The sequence below is a fragment of the Dendronephthya gigantea genome, unplaced genomic scaffold, assembly GCF_004324835.1.
Source record: "Dendronephthya gigantea isolate DGI-Jeju-01 unplaced genomic scaffold, DenGig_1.0 000112F, whole genome shotgun sequence".
NCBI lineage: Eukaryota > Metazoa > Cnidaria > Anthozoa > Malacalcyonacea > Nephtheidae > Dendronephthya > Dendronephthya gigantea.
Genome location: NW_021163122.1, coordinates 51,770 through 77,786, shown reverse-complemented (window position 1 = coordinate 77,786; position 26,017 = coordinate 51,770). Strand labels below are relative to the sequence as shown.

Below are 26,017 nucleotides of genomic sequence, written 5' to 3'. Positions count from 1 at the left end.
AACAGTTGAATGCAAACGTCGAAATCCAGACTGGCTATTACATAGTAAATTGTTCTCAGTAAGAAAACCGTAAATTTGATCATAAATAATTCGTTCGAAAACTTTCGCCACAACCGGTATTATCGAAATTGGGCGATAATTATTTAAGTCTCTACGCTCGCCCTGTTTGAATAATGGAATGACTTTTGAGCATTTCCATTCTTCAGGAAAGATACCGGTAATGATAGAGCAGTTAAAAATTACGGCAAGGGATTCCGAAAGCAAGTCAGGACAATGACGAAGAAGCTTGGCAGATATTTTGTCTAGCCCAATTGCTTTGGACTTACAAAGTTTGTTAAGAAGCGAATAAACTGATGATGGGGTTATTGACTTAAACTCTATATTATTGTTACTATTGTGACAAGTAAGATATTCTAAATACGAGCGATTGTTTTCTTCGTCAGGTATTTTTTCCTTAAGCTTAGGTCCAATAGTAGCAAAATGAGTATTAAACGTCTCAGATAGGTCCGAGGGGTCAGTAATAGAAACCCCGTTTATTTTGATTTCATTTACTCGTGAACTCATCTGTTTTCTTGAGGTCAATTCATTGATGATACCCCAAGTTTTTTTAACATTATTCTCGTTTTCATGAAAAGCGTTCATATAATAGGTTTTCTTAACAAGTTTAATTTCATTGTTTACAGAATTTCGAGCTTTCTTAAAAACAGTCCAATCACAAATATCTTTGGATCGAATAGCTTTTATTTTCAAAACATCTCTTTCATCCATTTGCCTTTTTAATTCAGGCGTGATCCACGGCGCCTTAGAAGATCTTACTCGCCTAGTTCGTAAAGGGGCATGCTTTTCCACTACGTTGTTAAAGGTCGTTTTCCATATACGCCACATATCATTCGGATTATTATAAATCCTTATTACGTCCCATTTCTGTAAAGAAATATCTCGTCGAAAATATTCAGAATTGAAATTTTTAAGTTTTATATAACTTATTGTAGAATGGCCTTTGTTGCGTGGACTGATAGAAAGCTTAAGGAATGCGTAAATTAAGCTATGATCACTGATACCGACATGAGAAACACCAGAGGAAACAATATTATCTGGTGTATTGGTAAAAATATGATCGATCATAGTTGATGAAGTTTCGGTAATTCGAGTTGGTTCATTTATTAATTGATGTAAACCATAGAGTTCAGTGATGCCAATTAAAGATCTCGAATTGCAATCTAAAGTAGGCGATCCAAGGTCACAATTTAGGTCGCCCAATAGGTAATACTCGACATTTTCTGCGTCAAGCATATCAATAAACGTTTCGAAATGATTAAATTTATCAGTATTCGAATTAGGTGGTCTATACCATGTTGTAACGAGAAAGGGCTTAGAATTTGGTTTTTGAATTTGAATACATAAATTTTCCAAGTCATCGATAAACAGGTCTTTGCGAAGTATAAAATTTACGCAGGAGCGCACATAAAAGCAAACACCTCCATACGTTTTTCCATCGGCACTACTACATGCTCTGTCCCGACGTATAATTTCATATCCAGGTATGTAAACATCGTTATCGCTTATTGTAGAATTAAGCCATGTCTCGTTAATTGCTAGAACATCGATTGGGCTAGTAGCAAGCAAAACTCGCAGCTCATCAATGTGATTTACTATGCTTCTCACATTAAGGGCTGCTAACTTAAACCCGCGTGAGGTAGGAATAACGGATTTGGGAAATTGTCAATCTGAGATAGATTTAGCAAAATCTAAAAAGTTTTGTTGTAAAGCTAAGCTACCTTGTCTATTTAAATGAAGGCCCTTCGTGTTTAGGTGGCTTTCATTCATATTTGAATTACTTAAGAAGGGAATTTTATTGCGAATACAATAGCCTTTAAGAATGTTATTAACCTGAGTAGCTTTAACAGTTAAGTCATGATTATCAGACCTTACCAGAATGGCTGATATTCCAACATCTGTACCTGGTGAATCTTCTTTTACTTGCGTTACAATGTTGACGATAGAGTCAGCTATTACTTTTGGCGTGCAATGACTTCTCAGGTCGTTTGTTCCAACATGTAAAATCATCTTGTCCGGTGTTCTTTTTGTAAGTGGCTTGACAAAGTCCTCCATGTCTGTGACTGTTGCTCCAGGGAACGGCTTTACAATAAAATAATGATTAGGATCTTCAGCATTCATCTTCGGACCGATAATATTTTTAACAATTGAGTCTCCTGCAATAACAACTGATTGTTTCTGCGAGTTCTGGCCCTGTCTTGAGTCTCCCTGTCATGTCGATTCGCGCGAAAAATATCGCTAGTGGAAAACCGGTTTAAGAATATGGTTGTGAAAGTTTCATAATATTTTTAGAAATACCGCGAGGCTGGTGAATATATATGAATTTTACTGGAAATTTTTCTAAATGCATACAGTTTGTTGTTATATGAAAGCGAAAATTTAATTCTACAAAGAGACTTGTAATCATTCTGCATTATTTGCACCACCCGGGATTATTTTCAATCTACTAACTTCAACTAACTTCACATTAATATATTCAGTATAACTATGTCAACTAAAATTTTAATGAAATAAATGATTATTATCCCCCAAAATACACTTTTCTGCAAATTCCTTTCATCTGTTCAATCATCCTGTAAAAGAAAGACAAAACAAGAGATCATGTATAAACATGCTTTAATTAAGTCTTGCTTTTAATTCCTTTTGAAATTTGTTATACTATAGTAACGATACTGGCCGCGATAGCATATATTAATATGAGGACGAGGGACGTCAATTAAATTATGTTTTTTTCAATTAAGTCATTCCAATTTTTTTCAAAAATCAGCAACAGGCGTAATCTCGGAATCTGATTGGCTGTAGCAGCCTGTGGCATTCACGATATTTGGGTTATGTTGCCTGGTTTCCAAGTTTTAAGTGGCGGATCAAGGTGTAGGCTGGGCCTTTCAATTCAAAATACTTTGTTAGCAACGCTATTGGTTTTAAATTTCTGCAGAATAGTTTTAAAAAAAAATCCACCAATGTCATTGCAAGTTCGAGATGTAGTAATTTATTCAGCCTTTGCACTGGATCCACCACTGCAAGTTTGGAGTAGTTCTATAAAGTGCCAACAGTGAATATGCCAACAGTAAATGTATGGTTTTTGTCGTTTATTCGAGATTTTTAGGACATATATATCAGTACGTCACGTTCACCTTTGATAATAAGCACTATCAGAGAACGGACACGGTTCTTTGGCGTTGGTTGAAGACGAATTACAGACTGTCCATTGATCTTGACCGTTCGGTTTGTATTATCATCGACTGCACTCAAGATCAACGTCTTTTTTGTCTTCCACTTCTTAGTCATGAGCGCTCTTCTTGCTGGTTTCAGATCAAATTTCTCCAGCTTGCCAGAAACATTTGCAGTGACAGAGACATCGCCAGGATAAATATTTACGAGCAAAAACAACAGGAAGAATTTATTTTCGTCTAGAATGAGAGAAAAAGAAAGTGATAGGTCGTTTATAAAAAAGATTCTGGGTATGCATTACTTTCTTAATTCTTAATCAGCGGTTAGTTGACAAATTAATGATTTTTGTGGAAGTAGCATCACTCTAACAGAAAAAGTTAAAGATAAAGGATTTCAATTATGGCTTCCATGAAATCGAGACCACATTATATTTATTTTAATGCTATTTCCAAGCGAAGTAAAGATGGCTAAGGATGAAATATATGTTAAAGCTGTAATTCCAATTACCACAACTAAGTACAATTACGATATCTGCTATCATGATTTACTTGTTCACCTTCACACTGGCTTTGATCCATGGCACCATGGTCAGCAGTTACAAATCCTTCAGGGCACTTGTTGCAAGATATTTGACCCGGAATTGATTGATACAATCCACGAGGACAATTACTACATGTTGCAACGCCATTTATCCTTGTCCCATAAGATCCAGGTGGACAGTCGGCTGCAAAAAATGGGTTCCAAGATTAAATTATAGGACATTCAATCTTATGCTCTACTGATGCCAGACTTTTGGAAAAGCTGTTTTGAATTGTATGTATAAACTATAAAGATGTTAACTTACCGCATTTGTAATCATTTTCAACGAGGAACTGGCCCTTAGGACAAAACAAAGACATCCCTATTATCCCCAGAGAATTTTTTGGCGAAAAAAAACTGGAATTATCCAAAGAGAATGAAATATCGCCAGCATTGGTATAATTTCCTAGTTTACCGATCTGTCTTTTAAGCCTGGAAGTTGAGCTGACGATTTTTTTAATCTGTTGTGGTGGTGCTATGTGTTCTGCGCTTGAGGTAACGTTATCACCAATTATGCTAAATGTCCAATCACACGTATCTGTGCGACCAAATTCGTCTTCACGGCGCGAAATTTGTCTACAACTTGTTGGAATTAGGTCTTTAATAATTTTTTCAGGCAGCAGAGTTTTATTAGAGGTTGCCAAACGAGAAGCGAGTGCCTTAGCCAGTGCATCATTATATAAAATTGAAAAATTGTTAGAAGATTCAGATATGACTGTCAATGAGAGCTTAGCAATTGGTACTGGAAGACTGTACTTCAACACTTTGACAAAACTCTTTTGCGTAATGGCGTTGCCGAATGGATTCGAGACGTTGCAAAAGTACTATCCTTCATGGAAGGATTTTACTGGAGCAAAACTTAAATGAGAAAATGTTTCATTTGGTAATGGCACGAAAGAACCGGACTTCGACTGATTAAACCACCATTGATAAGAGATGTTGCGGGAATCCATTTTCGCCTCACAAATGAGTGTGCCATATCCGGATAGAATAACATTGAGACGACGGACAGGATAACGAACAATCAACGGCGGAGCACCAATAACAACCACCGTGGGGATTGAAGATGCCTTCGCTACGTGATTCGAAACATCACAAGAATAATTCCCAGAATTTAATGGGCTCACATTCTTTATTCGCAATATATTTGCAGTTTGATGTTTTAAATTTTCACCGTTACGCTGCCATTGGTAAACGAGAGAATCTCCAGTAGCATTGCACGTTAAAACAAGTGTCTTATTTATACTTAGCTGGATAAATGGCGTTGGATGTTTTGTTATATTTGGCGATCGTGCGCAAACGTCTTCTTCACCAGTCATGTTTTTCAAGGTCTGCAAAATATTCCATGAGATCGACACTGCATCACTGACACTCACATCCGATTGTCGCGTCAAGTTGTTATACATTTCCTCGACATTTCTTATTTCTCGTTGTAGTTTTTCCGATTCAGGCCTATTTGTGTCCGTAACAAGTTCCAATAAACTGTCTACGGTATATTTCAGACAATCATTAAAACCACTGCACTCATCAGATAATTCTTTAAAAATGTTTTCCATCGTTACCAGCCAATTCTTAAAGAGCAATGTAGAGCTGAGATGGACAACATCAAACTCGTTCTTGAGAGCTTCCTGTTGAAAATGTTTTGCCACAGATAGTTCTGGATCATTTGCAAGTACGTTCGAGTAGGAATTGTAGTTTACTACGAGGCCTAGTTCCGACGCTTTCGTATGGTTTAATTTAAAATTTTCAAAAATAGCAGTCTCGTTTATAAAAAAATCCCTTTCTCTTTGCCTTCCCTCTTCAAGAAGTTGCTGATTCTCATAGGACAAATGATAAAGAGACATCGCAGCTTGATACAAGGTTTGCTTGTGGTTTCGAAACTCTGAACATAATCGGTGAAAAGTTTGCAATGTGAAGAATTTCGAGTCATTTGTCGAATTTGCAGTATCCGTTGAGCGTTTCATCCTTGACACACGTGTCACATCTCCAAAATACACACCTAGAATCTCCTTCGCAATGCTCCGCAAAGATCGGTTGAAGTTTGTAAAATCCAGCACAGTGGACACTTGTTTCTCTTGGTTTCCATCAAGAGTCACCATAATATTTAGTGGAAGCAAGGTAGTATTGCGTCCAGGAATTACTTTCACTGAAAATTTGATTTCCTCTATCCTAATACGCAGTTCCCCAAATTTGTTGACGAGATTTCTCAACATCATTGACTTTTCCAAAATTCTCAATGTCTTTTTTCGATTTTCCACTGTGACATTGAAAGCTTTCTCGAGGCTACGCACGGCGTCCTGGTATGCTTTCATAACACGTGACCCTGAACGAACTTTATTAAACAATATTTCTCTCTTCATTTTCCAGTAGGATAGATTTTTTCTTGCATCGTCCAAGTTTCCTAGAATTTTCGCGACATTTGTTTCGACCTTCGAAATCTTTTCAAGTGCTTTATTTCTTGCCGTTTCACAAAACTTATTTTCAGTTATGCAAGTGCGATTGGCCTCAAATGATGCACACGAAACGGTGGAGCAGCATGATTTTTTTACGCTACTTTTAACTTGCCGTTTTTCACAAGACGATTCGCAATCGTAAGGCGAAAGAACGAACTTGAACTCGTAAACTTCCTTATAGCAGAGTTCATATACGATTTTACATTTCCAGTAACCACGTCTTCTGCCCCCAAATAACACAGTGTGACTGTACGAACCTAAAGTTAAACCTGTCCTGGTAGTTCGGGTAAATCGTGCGGTACTTCTATGAGCCATAAAGGAAACTGAAGGAGGCAGTCCTAGAGACGTGCCAAAGATAGCTCCGATTAAATAACCTAAGTACATAAATGGGGAATAAACCCACTTGCAATATTGTTTTGGGCAGATTGCGATCCTCAAAGATACAAATTCCAGTCTCAGCTGCCTATAATTACACGTTGCAGGACACTTTCCCATCTTTTTAACAAATACAAATTTCCAACAAATTTCACAACTCTCTCCTTTCCGACATATTTTAGGACACTGTTTTAACTCGCATAGCTCGTCTAACTCCTGCTTTAACCGCTCGATTTCTTCAGAGTAGTCCTCGGTTAGCTGGAGGAGCTCGTCTAAACGCTTTTTAGCCAAATCCAAGCTTTCATTTACTCTTCTATACTCCTTCGTCATTTCCACCATCTTCATAACTGAGTCTTCTCGAAGGCTCTGAACATCATTAAGTCGAAATTTCGCTTGTTGCTCAGTTCGCAAAGAAAGATCAAGTCTGGCTTCTAGTTTTGTTAAAAGTTCTGTGCTATATATTTTGAGTTCTTTCTCTAAAATAACGTCAACGTTATCATCCGTTTCCCTTAATTCAAAAACTCCTGCAGCTGTGAACCGTTGGTCTTTCCATTCCGTCAACTGTGACTTAAATACGGCAGACGCATCGAACCATCCATGTATTTTGCCTCTAGTACGAAAACGTAGCCCATCTTGCGAGATATTCACATTTACACGTCTTTTAAAACCAAGAACGTCCACTCTGGCCGAAAATGAACCCCCAGAAGCAGAAGCTCTTTTCTGTCCAATGTGTAGGTTAACAACTGGATCAGAATCAATTTCAAACATCCCAAGTCTCTTCTGCATTCCCTCTGCATGCCAATAACTTCCACTCAATTCAGCGACAACATCCGATCGAGTACCTTTCGCTGTGTTGATTGAGCAGCGTTTGTTTTTTATCCACAAGTTTGTATCCAAATTGTCGAATCGAAGAGCGCCAAACTTTAGATTGCCATAAAACCTTAAAAAGACGCCATCACTTTTCTCACGATAGCTGGAGTCATTACCTTGTTTTTCGGTGTACAATAATGTGCTCAGGAAACATGACATGTCTTTATTCTGATCAAGTTCAACAAATCTCTTTAGTTCTGTGTTAACAAATGGATCTTCTTTCAGAATTCTTGTTAGGAATAGTCCGTTAGGATTATTTTTCGTTTCACGCAAGCAACTTACTTCATCACCCCCTGGAAGGACAATTAAATAACAGTTACCTTTTTGCAGATTAGATAAAAGGGCGTATTTGCTGCCCGTGGACCGTAAAATTTAGCGATAAAGCGTAGTATGGGTTAGGTTCTGCCTTCAAATGTTAAGAAATAAATTATATTAACTTTGGCAGGGCATTGCAGTGTATTTTGCAGGCTGAAATGATAAATTTGCCGGGCTGAAATATATTTTTGCCCACTGATCTAAACCAATCCGAAGAATGACTAAGTGTTTAGCTATATTGCATAATTTTTTATACAAAAATTGCCGTTTAAAGTTAATAGTAATACAGTTGATATTCTTGGGCATGAGTTCGGAGTCGGGACAAAAACACATTTTACACACGCGAACATAAACTCTATCATCATATTAACTACATTATGTAACCTGTATATTTCATATTTTACAATTTGTGATACTGCAACTTTTACCTCCTTTACTAGAAACACCTGAATCGTAAAGCTATAGTCACCCACATACAACCAAATAAAATCCTGCATAACTAGCTAATTAATATCCCCAAAATATTTCTCGTTTGATGTGGCTAAAGATAAGACCAAGATGGTATATATAGAAACCGAATAATTAATAGAGGCCACTAGTTTATCAGTATTTATATACTGTCAGGTGTTACCCTCTTTAAATAAAGTCTCTCACTCACTCACTAACTCAATAAAAACATACAGAATAATGGTACCTACATTATTGTACAAAACCTTACCTCCAAATGTTGCATTACTCCTTGTTTGCGGCATATTAAGAGATAACTTTGTAAACTTGCCATGTACTTCCAATTCCAAGGTCAATATAATATTGCCATTAAGCTCGACCACCCACTTTTCGTCTAATGGGGATTCTAGAATCTATAAAAGAATCGCATCATAATATAATCCTGTTTCTTTGAAATTTTGAACTTAAGGCCGCTAAATACATTATCGGTAATAGTAATACGTGTTAGGATTGTGGCATTTCACAATTCACACCAAGTCGACAAAACTGTCATTTTGGGTTACTTTAATTATAAAGAATTCGGGGATCGGCGTTTTGAGACTATAATATAGACACATTTTCTCGCACACAATGCTTTGTATGATATATTAACTCCATGAGCTCCAAGACTGAATATGAAAGCCTGAACTCTTCATATCGCTCAAAAACTATGTTCATTATGCGATATGCTGGTTCTAGCTCCTCACACGTAGTTTGAAGGTTGGTTTTTTGTTATGCTATTTTACATTAGCGAAACATCTGGTTTAATGTTGAAGCTTATCATGCATGGTTACTGATTGAGCAGACACAATGGATTCAGTATAGCTTTAAAATAAAATTTTAATCTATCAGATGATAGTGTAAACAAATTACATTCCAGTCGAATGCAGTCGAAAATTGCTGCTGCATCATGGAAATGTCTCAATAGCTCAGAGGGTTTTCGAGAACATTTTTTATGTCCTTTTTAAAAAAAAACAAGCTGTTACTTACCCTTTCCAAGTTGTCAACGTTAGCTACAACTGTGCCCTGAAAATCCACACGAGATGTTACGAACCTGGATATGGTCAAGTTCTTAGTCAATTTTGCAACCATAGTCAAGCCTTTTTTGCCAGAGGACATTCCAATCTGTAGAGAGAAAATTTTGAAATTCCAACCAGAATCACGTAGTTTTTTCATTACTGAAAGTTGGTTAATCACATCCAAATTGCTTGGCGACGGTTGCAATAGAATGTTGTTAGGTGGTGGACCACAAAGCTCTAGGGCTAGAGGGAAACGTGCGTTACGATCATTTAATCCAAACGAAACGCGATCGCCATTAACAACGAGATCGATGTCAGGTGAGAGTAGCAAGGAGAAGAAAGTATCATCAGACAACGGTTGTCCCTCGATGAATTCTTCACGGAGACGTCTTCCAGTTAGGTAGAACGCGTGAAGGTCGGTCTCCACTAATGATGTTGAGGAATGATTTCCACGTATTTTGATATCAAGCCACTTGGGAAGACTGCGACGAAAGACTTTCAAAAATGACTTGGTTAAAATACGGTGCTGCACTAGTTCTTTCAAGGAGTGTTCTACTGTGGGATTAGCAGCACAATCCTTATCCAAACTCGAAGGATTCTTCGGAATAAAACTATAACCCGTCAAAGAATAAGGTATTTCCAAATTGCCATTACTCAAACTTACTTGACCCTCTGTTGTTGCTGGAAAGCCCACAAGCAAGGTAAGCCAAGATGACGTTGAATATGCACTAATTGTTACATTTGAGCGAGGACACTTGTCAATTTCTAGTTTGTAGCAACCAGATGGAAATTCCATGTTATCGTATGCTGTGAAAACTTCGGGATCCGTTTTCTTGACAGTTTCGACAAATAACGCGTTCGGCTGCGGAATCTCATACCCGGCTGCACTAGGACCTGATAAATAGTAACGCACGTAGTGGAGACCAGGATATCGAACTATCATTGTTAGTGACTGTGTCGTGTTAGAATTTTGCTGGAAACGTAAATAATTAGGATTGAACTCAACCCCAAACCCCTGAGGTGTGAGGATGACGTAATTGTCTGGTGGTGAAGATCGAAATTCGAGCGACTCAACTGGTACACCTGCGACTAATGTTGGATAATCAGGTACATCTATGACACCAATTTCGCAATTTGTTCCTTCGTATCCTGTTTTCGAGCAATTACAAGAGAACTGACGGGGATTTAAGGTAGTACATTTTCCTCCATGTTTACAAGGATTGGGTTCACACACTTTAATTTCTAGAAAATCACAATCACAGAATCAAAACTAGTTCCAAAGATGCACAGCTTTGATTTTAGCAATTATATCGTCGGAGAAGTATATATTCACAAACGATTTCCAGAAGGTGGTTTCCGTTCAATTGAAAAAATATCCTTACTTACCTTCACATGTTATTTGTAAGGGCTCCCATTTACCTTCCACTGTACAAGCTAGTTTAGAAGTATCGTTAATATAGAAACCATTGTTGCAGCCCCCGCGACATTCCGAATTAAATCGAGTGTTGCACGGAGAATAAATGAATCCGTCCTTCGGTTCTCTGGGTGACGGGCAGTGGATAGCTGAAATAGAAAGTGCAATATTTGTTTTATTAAAATATTCTGTAAAAATTATGTACCGAATTTATAACATTCCTTGCGGAATATGTGAATGAATGTTTTTGTGCAAACAAAAAGATGTACCATCTTCTTTGAAAGGTACAAGATATTTCGCCTTTTCTATGCATAGCGCCAACTTAAGAGATGCATTATTTTTCCTTTAAACAGTTATCAGAAGCTAAATTGAACCCTTATTATTCCACACATTTCAACGCAATGCTAATTAGGTAGCACATATGTATATCTGGTGTCAGGAACATGGGCGATAGTATCTTGCTGGCAAGTTATGTAAAACGTCCTAATTAAATAGCTCAACTAATGTGAAGCAAAATTTAAAGATTATAGTTGCGAAAATTATTTAGCCTTATAGCATTGTGGAAGATTGGTTATGGGTAAGTGGGTTGTGATTATATTTTTTCATGCATCATTCTACGGTAACTTACACCGCGCCCGTTTTGCTACACTAAATTTATAAAGCGCGTAGCAAAATATATAGAAGAAATATATCAATCATGCATTTACCTTTGCACTTCATCTCTTTTCCACTCCAAAGTTTTGAGGCAGTACATCTCCGTGTATGTGAACCAACTTCTTTATAGCCAATAGAGCACGAAAATGAACATGTATGATCAGTTGTATAACCTGAGCAGTTCTTCTTACCATTCACTGGCGTGTAAATAGGTAGACATGGTTTACCTGGTAAGCAAATAAAGATTTAAATCGTCTTGTGGATACACTTAGTGATACAATAAAATTATGATAAATATTCACGCCTGAAATGTCTTTTGATCAGTGAACTAAAATAAGACTGGGACGTTAGCTCTGTGAAAAGTTTAAAGTCAAAAAGTCAAAAAGTTTGAAGTCAAGATGATTCAGGCCTTCACGCGGAAATTTCGTAGGTAAAATGGCGGTAATTATGATTTTACCTTTGAAATTTCCGTGCCGGGGGCCTGGATCATACCTACAAGAATGGCTTCATGATCCGCCATCTTGGCTTCACTCATCAAAAGCTAGCGTTCCAGTCTTATTTGACCTCACTGGTTTTGATTTGTAATATTACCGGTACAGTTTTTACCATCGCTGAACAACTCAAAACCTGTTCTGCATCTGCATTTGTACGATCCCAATGAATTCTCACAAGAATGTTGACACCCATGTTCATTGCCCTTGCATTCATCAATATCTTAATTTAAGGATATCAAAAAGAACAAAAAGGAGCGATGTGAAGATAAATACGTTAATGCAAGTAAAAAATTACAGTGCATTGAACATCACTGAATGATCATGAATTTGAGCGTGATATCGAGAATTATCAATAAAGGCCGGCGACGTTTGTATTATCCACCGAAGACTAGGGATGATTCCAAATTCAAGTTTTGCGTTTTTTTGTTCAGTATTAACAGTATAAATGTTTTCGAGCATTTTTGCTATCAAAATTTTAGTAATGCTTGGGCAATTTCGAGATAAAACAAATTGTAGAAAGATGCTTATAACTCTATTTCGCACACTGTTGCCATGGTGACATAATTTAAGTGTGAAGTAATTGTTCCAAAAACTTCAGATTAATATGTGATGTTTTTTGGTGAACATTTCTCCCCAATACCACGCAAGGTAATAGTTTGGGAATCTTGTTTATGCATCAGTATTGACTTTGGCAAAAACCCTAGAGAGCCATATTAAAAAGTGGGGAAATTTTCAGACAGTGGAAAGCTTTTTATCATTCTGCATCCACGAAGGCTTCGAATACTGACACTTTGAATGGCTTGGTACTGAACAAAGGCGAAAGAAAATACTTGTCATTGTATTATTGAATAACACAGTAAGTATTAATAAGTATTATTGAATAAAATTACCATTACAAATTTTTTGGTCCCAGCCAAGATAATATCCCGGATTACAACTGCATCTAAAACCACCAGCAGTGTTGGTGCATATTTGAGTACATCCTGCCAATTTTTCAGAACATTCGTCAATATCTAACACAAGCAAGCAGAGAATATTATTAGAATTTATTTTTACAAATCGGAAGCAGGCGGGATCATGGCTTTTCCGTGATATATATCTGAGGCTCACTGGCTAGCAGTACAAGTTATATAGGCCACCCACCAATGCAGCGTTTGAAGTCATTTGTGTTAGCTCGATACCCATTATTGCAAGAGCAGGTATATCCACCAGGGTAATTTATACAGTTGTGATCACAGTCACTGTTGTCACATTCATTGATGTCTGTACATGGAAAATAATGTAGTGTTTAAGAATATAAATACCTAAAGCGCCTGCATGATTATGAAAATTGTACAATTTTGAAAACAAAAACATGCGTATTAGTTGATAAGTATCGAACAAACGCCAAAATATACCACACGGGTAGACAATAGCTAAACAATATCCGAAGCAGCCTAGCTAACTTTCGATGTGTAGAGTAAATAGAAATTCGTGTGAAAATACTCCTTTTAGCATGGGTGACTTCAGAAAATTTAGAAATCGTTTAGAACAAAGTCAAGTTCAAACTCAAATAGTTAAGAGGCTGTTTAAAGTATTCCCTTTAAGGTGACTCCCGTTTTTGATGATTTGGTTTAAATTGGCAAGGGGGTACTGAATGCATGTATTTTTCCTAATTATACGTTTTGTCTCCAGGAGACTGTGATTTATGTAGCCTTGTGAAAGTTTTGGTTCAGCGAATATGATATAGTTTTACTTCCCATATGGCATATGCACAATTTTTGTGTTACCTCGACATGTTCTTCTGTCACCATCAAGATAATATCCATGTGGACATGTACATAAATAACTTCCAACTGTATTCTGACAGCCAGCTTGGTAACTACAGCCGTTTTGATATGTAGTGCATTCATTAACATCTGCATATAACAGAATCATCAAGTAACTCGTATATTCACTTTGAAAATAGATTTAAATCGTAATAAATTCAGGTATATTTATATCAAACTTTCTTTGGTTACCTTTACAAGTTCGTTGATCACTACCCAGTAAATATCCACTCCCGCAAGTACATCTGTAACTGCCTCGAGTATTTTGGCAACTTGCAGGGTGTCTGCAGCCGTGCGTGTGTTGGCGGCACTCGTTAATATCTATATTATATCAAAATTCCACATCAAATTAAATTTTCCATGGAAACACGAAAGAAAACCTTTTTAAGCAGGTTATATATATATACATTGTCATCGCTACATTAACACGTTTATACATATTTACATTGTCATCGCAACAGGGTGTTGACAATTTTATATATATATATATATATATATATATATATATATATATATATATATATATATATATATATATAAATATACATATATATTTACCATTGCATCTTCTCCTGTCAGGGCCCAAGCGAAAACCGCTTGCACATGTGCATCGGTAACTTCCATCAGTGTTAATGCAGCCAGGTTTATAACTACAACTGTTTTTCCAGGTTCGAGAACATTCGTTAATATCTATAAATATAATACATGGTCACACAATTTAAAAGTCTACAGAATACAATCCTAGGCAATTAATATATATATATATATACATCTTTGAAAATAACTAGTTCATGACCAGTGGCGTAGACAGCATCAATAATTGGGGGCTCATACTGATGTATTTGTGGTAAAAGGACTATAAAAACAAGTTTAAAAGGAATTGATCATACAAAATACAAATATGTGTGGATATGCACCCCCCCCCCCCCAATTATCGATGCTGGCCACACCATTGTCCATAACAGTTCCTTATCAAAGAGAATCAGCTTTTGTCTTCAAAGCAAGGTTTTAATGCTCGACATTACCACTTCGACATCGTGAACCAGTCCATCCCGAGTTGCAAGAACACGTCCAAGGACGATTACAATGCCCATGACCATAACAGCCGTAGCATTCAGCTAGAATAAAAACATGTTTTCGACGATGAGACTTTTTTCAGGTGAATTTACCTACCCGGATTTTTTCTAATGAGGGTAATTTTGTTTGTGGCATTAAAGGCTCTTTTAGAGGTATCAGTATGATTATTTCATTTTATGATATAATATGCAGTGCTTTATTGGCAAATCAGCCATTGTAAGAAGCGACTGATTTATAAAACACATGTGGCAAGCATGTGCATGCGATTATCATGTCTGATACACCAATCAGGAATCAGGTATACGCTCTACGGGGGATAAAAAAAACTTTTCAAAAACCCAGTTTTTTATAATATAATAAAAACAACACTCGAAATAAATTAATCCATTATTCCGCACATCCATGTATCATTCACTATTTAAATTATTTTGGGTGTTAACTTAACACTTGGAAGGATGTTTGAGCATGTTTATTTCTATACTTACGTATTGTGCAACTAGATCCACTTTGCTTCCAGCCGTAGCTGCATCTGTAAATTTTCCTGGTTCTTCTCACATATGTGTAAACAGTTTTCCATTTGCTTTTCTGCCGATTACTACAGAATTAGTTAGTTAAGTACATGGCTCAAATTCGTTGCACAAAACACATAGTTATTCCATAGTTAACTAAGTTAAGGCCATGTTACACGGTGCAACTTTTCTTGCAACTTGCAATGCAATTCTACTATTAAGCGGTCTAAAATTTCAGGATCGATTAGGAAAGGCCGTAAGCATTGGCCTCAGTCTCTATCTTGCCCCTCCAGTGGATGTTGTATTGTTGAAAGAGCACTAACTTTATGTTTCGAACCGTCTGATAAAAATTACATTCTTCCTGCCGATGGGAGTTGGACATTTTTCTTTTGAAAATTAGTCAAACATGGCTTGAAACGCTAATATCACTGAAAGCAGAAATGCAAATTTATCGCAACTTTTTTTGTGCAAAACAAGCGCTTTGTTCATTGAATTAATTTTCCATTACACAAACTGAAAAACTAATTTTGTTCTTCCATTGGGTTAGGTTTAAGTTTCACTTACAAAAGACATTTGAAATATTTCTAGGTCCTATACTGCTATGTGTTTATGCAACTTACCTACATACCCGTCTTCTCCCCAACAAAAAGTGCATGTCGTAGTGCACGTTCTGACATAATAATATATTTTATAAGATCTTCCTTCAGGCACATAATATGCTGTATATAATGTCCGAACATTTCGCCTAAAATTGAAGAAATATTGTTTAGAGAATAGACCTTATGCATAATGACGTAACAAGCCGTGACACCTTCATGGAATTCTGGTCTTATTAGTCATGGCGGGAAATTTCGAAGTTTTAAATTTTCGCCGTGACTACTAAAACCAGAATTCCCTTCCGGCGTCAAGTCTTGATACGTGATTATGCATAAGGTCTATTCGGACAAAATGAACGTTCTACTTCAATTCCGCCGAAATTTGCATACGGTGTCAAACTATGGCCGCGTGAGTTCATAAAAAACTGTATAACACAAAGTAATAAAACGTAATAAAGTATAACTTTCCATACAAAACGTGTCCAGAAATTTTTGGATTCTTGGCGTGCACAACGTTTGAAGTAATATAGAGATGACAATTATTTCTCAGAATTTTAATGTATTTGTGTAAGTTTATATTATATTTTTTTTGAATGCCCAAAATTTTGAGTACGTGGTATGGGAATTGCATGACAAAGCTAGATAAGGGAGCGTTTAATTATGGCGTCTGGTAAAAGATGGAACACAGAACACCAAAAATAGATAAAACACAGAACACAAAGATTGAAGACAAGTGTTGAAGCGCAAGATTAGTTATTCATATATTGAGACTTTCTTTTCTTTTTTAATTACTAAGTCCAGACAACACAAAAAATACAATAAAACTAACATCGTATAATTAATAGTTTGAGCTAATTATGTGACGCACATCGAAAGTTTGGTTTAAAGTTTTTTCCATATTGTTCGTGTGAATCCACGAATCGGATGATAAATAGAATTATGCGTTTGGATCAGTGGTTTGAATCTATGTGATATGTTCAGGAACTGGATACTACCATTTGCGCGAAGCTTAATTGCGACGAGCAGTCTTAAAACGTACGTTTACGTTTTGAAAATTATATACGTTTGATCTTTCAAAACGTACGTTTGACGCATCAAAACGTACGTTTTACCACACCCACATTTTAATTATGTTTTCGCTAATATATAAATTCACACGCTTTGGAGCTTTTCAACCTCATTTTTCACTTTACATGCGCTAAAAAGTTTTTTACATATTAGTACTGCGACTCTATATGCTTACTTTTCCCATAGAATGAAAATAATTTTCTTAAATTATTTAAATCGTTTCCGTACGTGACATAACATGGCATTTCATTTCATTGCCCAAATATGAGAAGAGGATTGGCCAAACTTACGCTTCAAAACAACACGCCGCAAGCTTGACCGAGGAATGCATGGTAGTGACAAGAGGCGTTCAGTATATATTGGCCACGCCCATGTATAGGCCACGCCCATTTGACCTTAAAAATAAGCGTTCCCCCACTTCCAAAATTTGCAAAACATCACTGCATATATCATTTGGATTCACACGCATTTCTATATTAATTTTATTATTGGATTCGGGGATTCGCACACAATATGGAAAAAACTTTATACCAAATTTTCGATGTGTGTTACATAATTACCTCAAACTATTAAATACTATGTAGTTTTCTTGAAATTTTGGTGTTCCGCCTTTAGTTATATATTTACCGATAATTAAGGCGTGCATGTCGTATTCTCTGATTAATTGAAGGTGTTTGGGGACTTGAACTTAATATCTTAAGGTGCTACACCGTACTCTATATATATCACACATTTTTTGCAATGAGTCCTCAACTTTAAGTTGATAAAAAATTTGTTAGATGAACTACTGTAAAATTTTTTTAAAAAATTGTTTAACGTGAGCAAACTCTTTTAAATCAGGCACAAACTTTTACTTTTTTATATAAATGAGCTCTCGCATATGCTGCCTAATTTATTAATTTAATTACAAATGAAAATTAGCTGAATTACCTAACAAAGTTTTAAAGGAATGAACATTTTTGCAAAGCTCTGGAAAGCTTAAAATAAGTAAGTTTTCTGAAACTTTTAACCCAAATACTGTATCAAAGATTTTTACATGATAAAGCCGGTCTTGATTAACCTTGTAGGAATAAAGAATTGTCGGTCGCGACCATTGTCTTACACACCACACGTCTTTCACTTCTGCTGAGTTTCGTGTGACAGTGTGATCAAAGGTGCCAGTTGTTAGAGGGTACCTTTACAGGTTCCAAAAATATTAGTGTTTGTCATGAGCGAGGCAGTAGCGTAGCCAGCATCGATAATTGGGTGGGCCAATATTCATATATTCAGGTTAAGAGAGTGTAAAAGCAATTAATTTGAAAGGAAATTAATCATGCGTGTCACGAATATATGAATGTACCCCCCACCCAAGTTGTCGTGCTGGCTACGCCACTGGGGCGAAGACAAGCACGAAGGATATTCACATCACGTTCCCTTCGATCGCCGACTACGTCTCTATCTCTACTGATTGGCGGGAGGGATCAATGAATAGTAGGTTATTATAGTACTAATCCCTAAACTGATGCATGTTGTGCATCTTGTGAAATTAATTAGCTTTTTAATCTGATTGTCTAGTGACCTAAAGGTCATTAATTCCAGGTGTATCTAATTTGGATACATCATAACATCATTATTACCACAGGGTGTATAAAAAAACCTGCAAATCATAATTTGTATGCACGAGATGATAATTAGAATTTCAATAGCTGTGCAGCTAATTACGCTTCTGGGATTTGAAAATACGTTTGCACGTGCAGTACTATAAAAAAAAGCACACAAAGTGAATTAAAATTGGTTCGATGGCGAATGGCTTACATAACTCAGTAACAACAGATTTAACAACGATTTAGTCGGAGGCTGAGTTTGCTCGTATATACGTTTAAAACAAGAAATTAATTCTCTCAGTTCTGTCAGTCTTAACTGAGCCATTCGTAATCGAACTCACAAGTTTAATTGGCTATGTGTGCTTGTTTTGTATTCACTTGAAATCCCAGAAACGTAATTAGTTGCACAGCCATTGGAATTCTAATGTCAGGGTGTCCCCAAAAAATCCGCTCTATTGAAATCAAGCCTTTGTTAGAATCTGATTGCCTTAATATTATGATAAACCCAATCGAAGGCAAGACGCTTCATTTGAATTCCTCAACCTAATAACTATGCTATTTACACACTACTTCGTTGATCATGCATTCAAATTGAAACAAAAGCTTCATTTCATTAGGGGGGGACTTTTTTGGGGGACACTCTGTGCATATGATCTCGTGCATACAATTTATGGTATACAGGGTGTCTCAAAAAAACGAAAGCCTTTGAAATCACGCATAACAATGTAATTGTTACAGTTTGAATGCCTAAGCACTCTGTTGGGACCCACAGGTGTGTAAATGTTTGCCATAAGCATTTTTATGCATGAATATGATGCAGTAAAATTTGCTCGTACGCGAAAATGATATTTATTAACAATATTTAAATGTGCATCTCAATCACCATGACCTTCGACATGTCCCCTTTCTCTAGCAACACAAAGCATTTAGCATTTTACTGAGTTGCATTATATCGGGCTAAAATTCGTGCACACGGCATTCAAATTTTAACAATGAGTGATTTCAATAGTTTTCGTTTTTTCTGAGACACCCTGTAGTGCAGTTTTTTTATGCATCCTGTAGTATTAACTTTGTTTGTAAAGTAACATCTATAAAACCTTTGACCTTTGGGATATACAACAATAAAAATTAGTGAAATCTGGAATTAATAATGTTAAAGTCACCAGAAAAACAAATTTAAAAGGTTGAAACGCAAAAATTAACTTAATCACTCGCCTAATCACTTAATGCATACCTTATTTTTTTAACCTGCACCGTAGAACGAGCACGAACGAATATGCGAGTATGGTAATGTGTTCATTGAAATTATGAAAAGCTTGGTTGGAATGCATATTTAAACATGTACGAATCGATGGAAGCGACGAACGAATGAGCGACAAGAGTCGCTCGCCAGTACTGAACCACCGCAATGCTTGTTGTATATTGATGTGTGTCGTTGCGCTGATAGAAGAATACATTTCAGCTCATTCAGTCAGGGATGGCAGCAGATAGTCTTAACTTAAGGCCGTATAATAAAGAAGATATGCACAGACAATTATTAGCATTGAATTGGGTATTAGACATGAGGTACACTGGGTATCAAATATGCAATACACATAAAATCTCACTTCTTGTGAAAAAGTTGCGATCGCAACAACCTTGTAGCAAGTTTGCCAACTTGTTGCAATTCATTTGTTTTGTCAAGTTTTAGCAAGCTTGTTACTAATAAATTGTTGTCAAGTACTATTTCATGATCTGCAGCTTGATAGCAAGTTGTTGGAACAACCGTTGAAGCAGAACTAACATAGCCGTAGAAGTCATTAAGCTTGTAGCACATCTGCTTGACAACAACTCAACAAGATGGGACAAGCCGTGCGAACAAATCTTGCAACAAGCTTGTTCCAACAACCTCGCTACAAATCTGCTGCAGATTGTTACAAGTTATGCGTTTTTGCGTGTGTACATGATAGCGCTAAGTGAGTTCTCATTGCTATATTTGCATCAGTTGCGTAGCCAGCCCGGCAAATAGAAATTTAATATATTATTAATTAGCATTAAATTTAACTCGACTTCGTGTGGTTATTCGAAATTTCCATAATATGCGGGGTAAAACGTAGTTTTAAATTCCAGGAGCATAGTAAGTTCCACGGCCACAATAATTGAAATGCAAATCAGCAGTAACTGCTGTGCAAATTACGGTTATTTCAGAAACTACCATTACAGTTCAGCAATCATCGTCACCCTGTTACATGCATAGTAATATTTATAACCTTATACACGATATCAGGCACAGCACAAAATTACATAACAAAAATATGCATGTTATGGCTTAAATATAGAAACGAATATGTTAATTAAACTTGTTTTAGCCAATAGAAACCGTGAATCGTACTCTCGTTCACTTAATGAGGCTAATCGTTCGTTCTCGTTCTACGGTGCAGGTTAACTAATAGCAGAATACATGCAATTGCCTTTGCAGACGGTAAGGAATCTTCCCTTTCGTAAAGGGTCTTTTCCAGTGCCATTTCCAACGCGGCGCAATTTTTTAAAGTTTTTCGCTTTGCAAAAGCAAATAGATTTTAACCTATCATAATATTCTTGTAGATTACTTATTGCCATGATACATTTTAACTCCTCTGACGTCTATAGATTCCAAATTTTGCTTCCAAAATATAATTCATATGCTTCTAAAAACTTAAAATTCGAGTCGCGTTGCCACTTCGTGTCCCTTTTGTGTCGACCTTTAAGCTCATTTTTCATGCACTAGACGAATCTATTCGCGGGAACTGATGAAAAGTAGAAAAACGGTTTTTCCTTCTCCCGGCAGATTTTTAGCAACCCAATCACGTTATATATGAGTTCGTGAAAAGCGCACCATTCCATGTATGCTACAGGCTAAATTATTATTCATTGAATGACATTTGTTTGTTGAGAGCGGGTTGGCGGTATTATCAAGATACCTAATATTAAATGCTATACCCAATATTAAATTTATATACCTTTCATATTTAAACATAGCTATAGCTCGGCTAACATACCCATATGGACTTAAAGAAACTCCTCGCGACTGATGCATATTCACCAGGATTACCACAGAAGCCAACAGTAACAAACCAGTGCTGGCCATTGTCTGATAAGGTAAAAGTGGAATAGGAGACAAAGTTTTTTAATAACTGTGATAGTGAAAAATATCCTCGGTTCACCAAATCTCGCGAATGCCAACTAAAACATATAATAGTATGGATCCTGTTTTCATGTAGCTAATATAGTTTGGATGGATTTACATCCGCATAACATGTTAAAAGACATGCATGTTTGATAACAAAGTCGTCAATGTTTCTTGGAAGAACTGCTGTAATCTGAAACATTTGTGTGTACATACATAATATATGTCTTTCAATACAGCCTTAATTGCTTGTGTTCTCTGTCAGTGGCGTAGCCAGCCTGACGATTCAGTCATGCTATGCGAATTTTATGTTTTATGTTATTATCATTATTAATTTCTTTAGAAATTCATTTTTTTCACAGTCAATGATCACCAAAATATTAGCATAGCATGACTAAATTGTCGGGCTGGCTACGCCACTGTTCTGAGTAACTTCAAAGTTTAAGACTTTTATTACTGGGTAGAGATAACAGCCATAACACTATGATGCCTCTTATGGACTATTGTGGTGAGCTATATGGAGGTACTTTTGATTCCTTAAATTCGTATACACAAGTTAGCTAATAACTACAGTATTGCACAATCTCTGCTGAAGTCACATCACGATCGCTCAATCACAATTTGCGTTTATGTCGCAAAAGTTACGCAAAGTATGTAAAATAGCTAGTGCCATTAAAATAGTTCTAGTGTTGTCTCGAAAACGTTTACAATATAGCTAGATTAAAGCCCGTTTTCCAATAAGCGAATTTGAGATCGCACACGCAGGATTTGGTCGACCGACTAAAATCGTACGACAAAAAATGCGTCGTGTGCGTCCGGCTTTACTCTGTCTTTATACTTGTTTTATAATATTGAATATCAAAAACACAAGATGTTTATCTTCGGAATTTGTTTTATATTGTATTTTCGGAAATTGTCTGCTTGCCGCGATTAAAGCGGCTGGTTACTTCTTGAAAATTGAAGCATTTAAGATGCCACAGGCTATTTTCAAAGCCGAACTAACTTTGTTGCGTATATAAGATGAACTATTTAACGCATTCACACACTTCAGAGCATGTCACACCCCCCAACCCCAATTTAGGAATTTTGTTTATATTTATCATAATACATTCATGTTGCAGCACGCCTGTTATGCACTGATAGATTTAATCAACAAACATAAGTAGCTACCAATACCATATACAAAATACAGCATACTCAATTAAACGACCGACTTTGAAGAGATTATTTAGATGACCTTATGTGATCTCATTACTGTATAGCATACAGTGTATCGACGGGGTATACTGTCACCGATAGCTGTATATACGCAGTGAATATAATAGAAATCCCCACCAAAGCATGAAAGTCGATGCTTATATACATCAACTTATAATGACCTTAAGCAAATAAGACCTGTTATTTATATAGCATGCTGGATTTCTCCAACAAAATTTACACAGCAATAATTCAGCCATAATAAAGAAATTACAATTGATGTGTGATGGGACAATGTTTCCTCGCACTTGAAAAACGTAGAGCAAAGTTATTATAACTTTAAATCAGTAGTCCGTAAGTAGTTTAGAATAGGCTCATAAGATTTTACTGTGGACGAACAAGGAATGATTGATTGATAGTTCATTAGCATTCGTGAAAACGTGTACCGGATGGTATGAATCATGAAGTTGACAGTTTTTATTACTACATGTCCACTTCAAGCGCCGCAATTTCAGTAATAATCGCGTTGTTGACATTCATATTATTCATGTTCTCTTGAATGTCTTGCAGTGTTGAGTCTAGAAGTATAATTGGGGGGAATGGGGGTGTTTATTCATCTATGCAAAAAATTCATTCGGACACCACTAAATATGTAAATAAACACTCCCCCAAAATTCAGTTTCAGGCATTGTGTCTTGCAAAGAACCAATCTTCAGATATATAATACAAAATTAGGTTAATATCACCTCCAATGTTTTAACTGTTCGAACTTTCGGACAAGCTCTGCGAACACAATATTGCATATGTTGTTCGCTGACACTACTAAAAATTGTGAGCTTTTGTGGCTAATAACAGATCCAATGAAAATCATCAAGAGACATTTATCAAAAACAAAAAGGATTGCTCAGCAAGATTAAAAGGCGAAAAAGGAACGATTTATACTCTCTATGCATAAAGCTTTGAAAAGTTTTAAATTGGTACGTGTCTATCGTATAGTTGTTTATAATATTCTGTGTTTGCTGTGTGAAGAAGGATGCATTTGTATGTATATGAGCTTGATACAGTACTGCCCAGAAATAACCTAACAAAGGCTAGGTCAAACCTCGGTTTGATCGCGGTTGAATCGCCAAGGTCAGACCGAGGTCGAACCGCGGTAAGACGGAGGTTAAACGTCGGCCTAACTCGGTGTGACAGACATTTTAAAAGATCTTAGCGATTTACCCACCTACGTTCGCAACCCAAGCTCTTATATTCGCGGATGGCTCTATTTCAATTTTTTCGGAACTAATGTCAAAGAACGTAGTGTCTCCCCAAAAATCGGACGTGACTTCAGTGTCACGTTGGACTAACCACAAACAAATGCCTCTTAATTTTAAAAAATTATGAAAAAATATCCCAACCCAAATTTCCAGACTCGATCCAATAACTATTGGGATTAACAACAATATAATCATAGAGATCACCTCCGCCATTCTACTCGAAGTCACATTTGATCATCATTTGAAATGGGATAGACAAATTCACACTATTTACAACATAATATTCTCCATTCTCTTTCTAGCGAAACGTATATGTAGTAACCTTACTTTTCAATTCTGTATTAAATTTTATTATGCATGAATCTAGCCATGCATATCTGCTACACATCTGTCATACTGTTTCACACTCTGGGGAAATGCAAATAAAGAATTAAATTAAACGAGCTGCAAGACTAATTCCTGCACAGCCAATCGAAGTGCCATCACTATCTTTAATATGATCAATATGAGAAAAATTCTTATCGTATTCAACCCTTTCAAAACGTCGTGGTCACAAGATCTACGAAAATTGTTTGTTTACGTTCGTGACTCTCATTCAATTCAATTCAAACTAGATCGACCACCACAGACTTAAAAGTTCCATTATAGTTAAGACCCCGAGGGAGCAAATTTTAAGATATCCTAGTAGTGTAAGTTTATTTCAATCTTTACCATCTAAGATAAAACTCATTGAAATTTGAAAACGATTCACTTCACAGTTACAAAAACGAGCAAAAATATGTAAATAAGACAACTTTGACTCCACAATTATTCAGGATTTTCCTGATTGAGTGTCGTACAAACGGAGCTGAAGGCGTTGTTTCGAAGCCTGGAATATTATCGCGAGTCTTTGTGCCCTCAATAGAGATGACGGAAACTAATTGCTAAAAGAATATTTACAGATTGGCAGATGACGTTATGTTGAAAGGTCATATATAAGGATCAAGTTTTAACATAGAGTTTTAACATCAGATCACCCCTGATGACACTAGACTGGTCGGAGCGTCGAAACGTTTGGTGGTGAATGTAATCTTTGTGTGGTGATAACTTTCATTAATCAAACCAGAGTAGCAAAAATGCGAAAGCTCAACATTTTTTAGTTAGACTATATATGAAGTAGGCCATGTCAATAAATTCAGCTGTATTGTAGGCAAGCATCTCATTCGTTGTCAATGTTATGGCAATGTTGCTTCTAATAAGATCGTGAACAAATTTCCGAAAAACAATGTTCTTTCTTCTAGAGGAGCGGATAAGCGTAAAAAAAGCACAGAATCGGATGGTCAATCCGCTCATTTGACTGGTCAATAAGCCATATTTACAGTCATTTGTGGAGTGGCCGGACTGATTTGCACATTAGGGAGTGAATTGTGATTGGTAGGACTCAATGGATTGTTTTGCGGGGTCGGGACGGCTGCAGTTGACAGCTCTTGATAAAAGTAAAACGCCGATCGCGCGAAAATTATCGCTCTACACGAACTTTTAACCGCGTTCGTTTCTATAATTATGGAAATGCAAAATTTAAGTAAGTCAGGCTTTCTACTTCCAAACTCGTATTATACGAAGGATTGAAACTTTATTGTTAGAGGTTGTTTTGATTAAGCGGACGTTCGAAGTGCGATTTTACACTGAGATGACTGATTCTTAATAAACTTTATCAGAAAATCCTTAATAAATCCTTCGAAAATCCTAGGCCACTTTCTCGGGTTGGATCTAGCCTGAACACAGACCTTTTTTTCGCCTTTGCGTCTCCCCATGATTCAACACGTAAAACGAGTTTTTATTGATTGTTAAACTGATTTTATTAGATTTAACAAAGATTTTACAAAGATAACAAAGATTCTTACTTAAG

At 36.5% G+C, this 26,017-nt stretch overlaps 4 protein-coding genes across 4 annotated transcripts; all 4 read right to left on the bottom strand.

Moving 5' to 3' along the window:
- Positions 1–151: 151 nt before the first annotated feature.
- Positions 152–1,423, bottom strand: LOC114535191. The gene is made up of 2 exons (XM_028556572.1): positions 393–1,423; positions 152–162 (listed from the first exon to the last, which is right to left on the bottom strand). Exons 1-2 carry the CDS (start codon positions 1,291–1,293, stop codon positions 152–154), a joined length of 912 nt encoding a protein of 303 aa, XP_028412373.1. The 5' UTR covers positions 1,294–1,423.
- Positions 1,424–1,438: 15 nt separating this feature from the next.
- Positions 1,439–2,407, bottom strand: LOC114535190. Its single transcript, XM_028556571.1, has 2 exons — positions 2,387–2,407; positions 1,439–2,265 (listed from the first exon to the last, which is right to left on the bottom strand). Exons 1-2 carry the CDS (start codon positions 2,405–2,407, stop codon positions 1,723–1,725), a joined length of 564 nt encoding a protein of 187 aa, XP_028412372.1. The 3' UTR covers positions 1,439–1,722.
- On the bottom strand, positions 2,392–4,911 carry LOC114535199. The gene is made up of 4 exons (XM_028556579.1): positions 4,073–4,911; positions 3,785–3,952; positions 3,192–3,467; positions 2,392–2,630 (listed from the first exon to the last, which is right to left on the bottom strand). The coding sequence occupies exons 1-4, from the start codon at positions 4,125–4,127 to the stop codon at positions 2,626–2,628; spliced, it is 504 nt and encodes a 167-aa protein (XP_028412380.1). The 5' UTR covers positions 4,128–4,911; the 3' UTR covers positions 2,392–2,625.
- Positions 4,912–9,122: 4,211 nt separating this feature from the next.
- Positions 9,123–15,663, bottom strand: LOC114535189 (latent-transforming growth factor beta-binding protein 2-like). Its single transcript, XM_028556570.1, has 13 exons — positions 15,605–15,663; positions 15,258–15,367; positions 14,721–14,813; positions 14,254–14,385; positions 13,888–14,016; positions 13,657–13,785; positions 13,031–13,150; positions 12,778–12,900; positions 11,985–12,107; positions 11,567–11,620; positions 10,712–10,888; positions 9,297–10,567; positions 9,123–9,131 (listed from the first exon to the last, which is right to left on the bottom strand). Exons 1-13 carry the CDS (start codon positions 15,661–15,663, stop codon positions 9,123–9,125), a joined length of 2,529 nt encoding a protein of 842 aa, XP_028412371.1.
- Between the last annotated feature and the right edge of the window lie 10,354 nt (positions 15,664–26,017).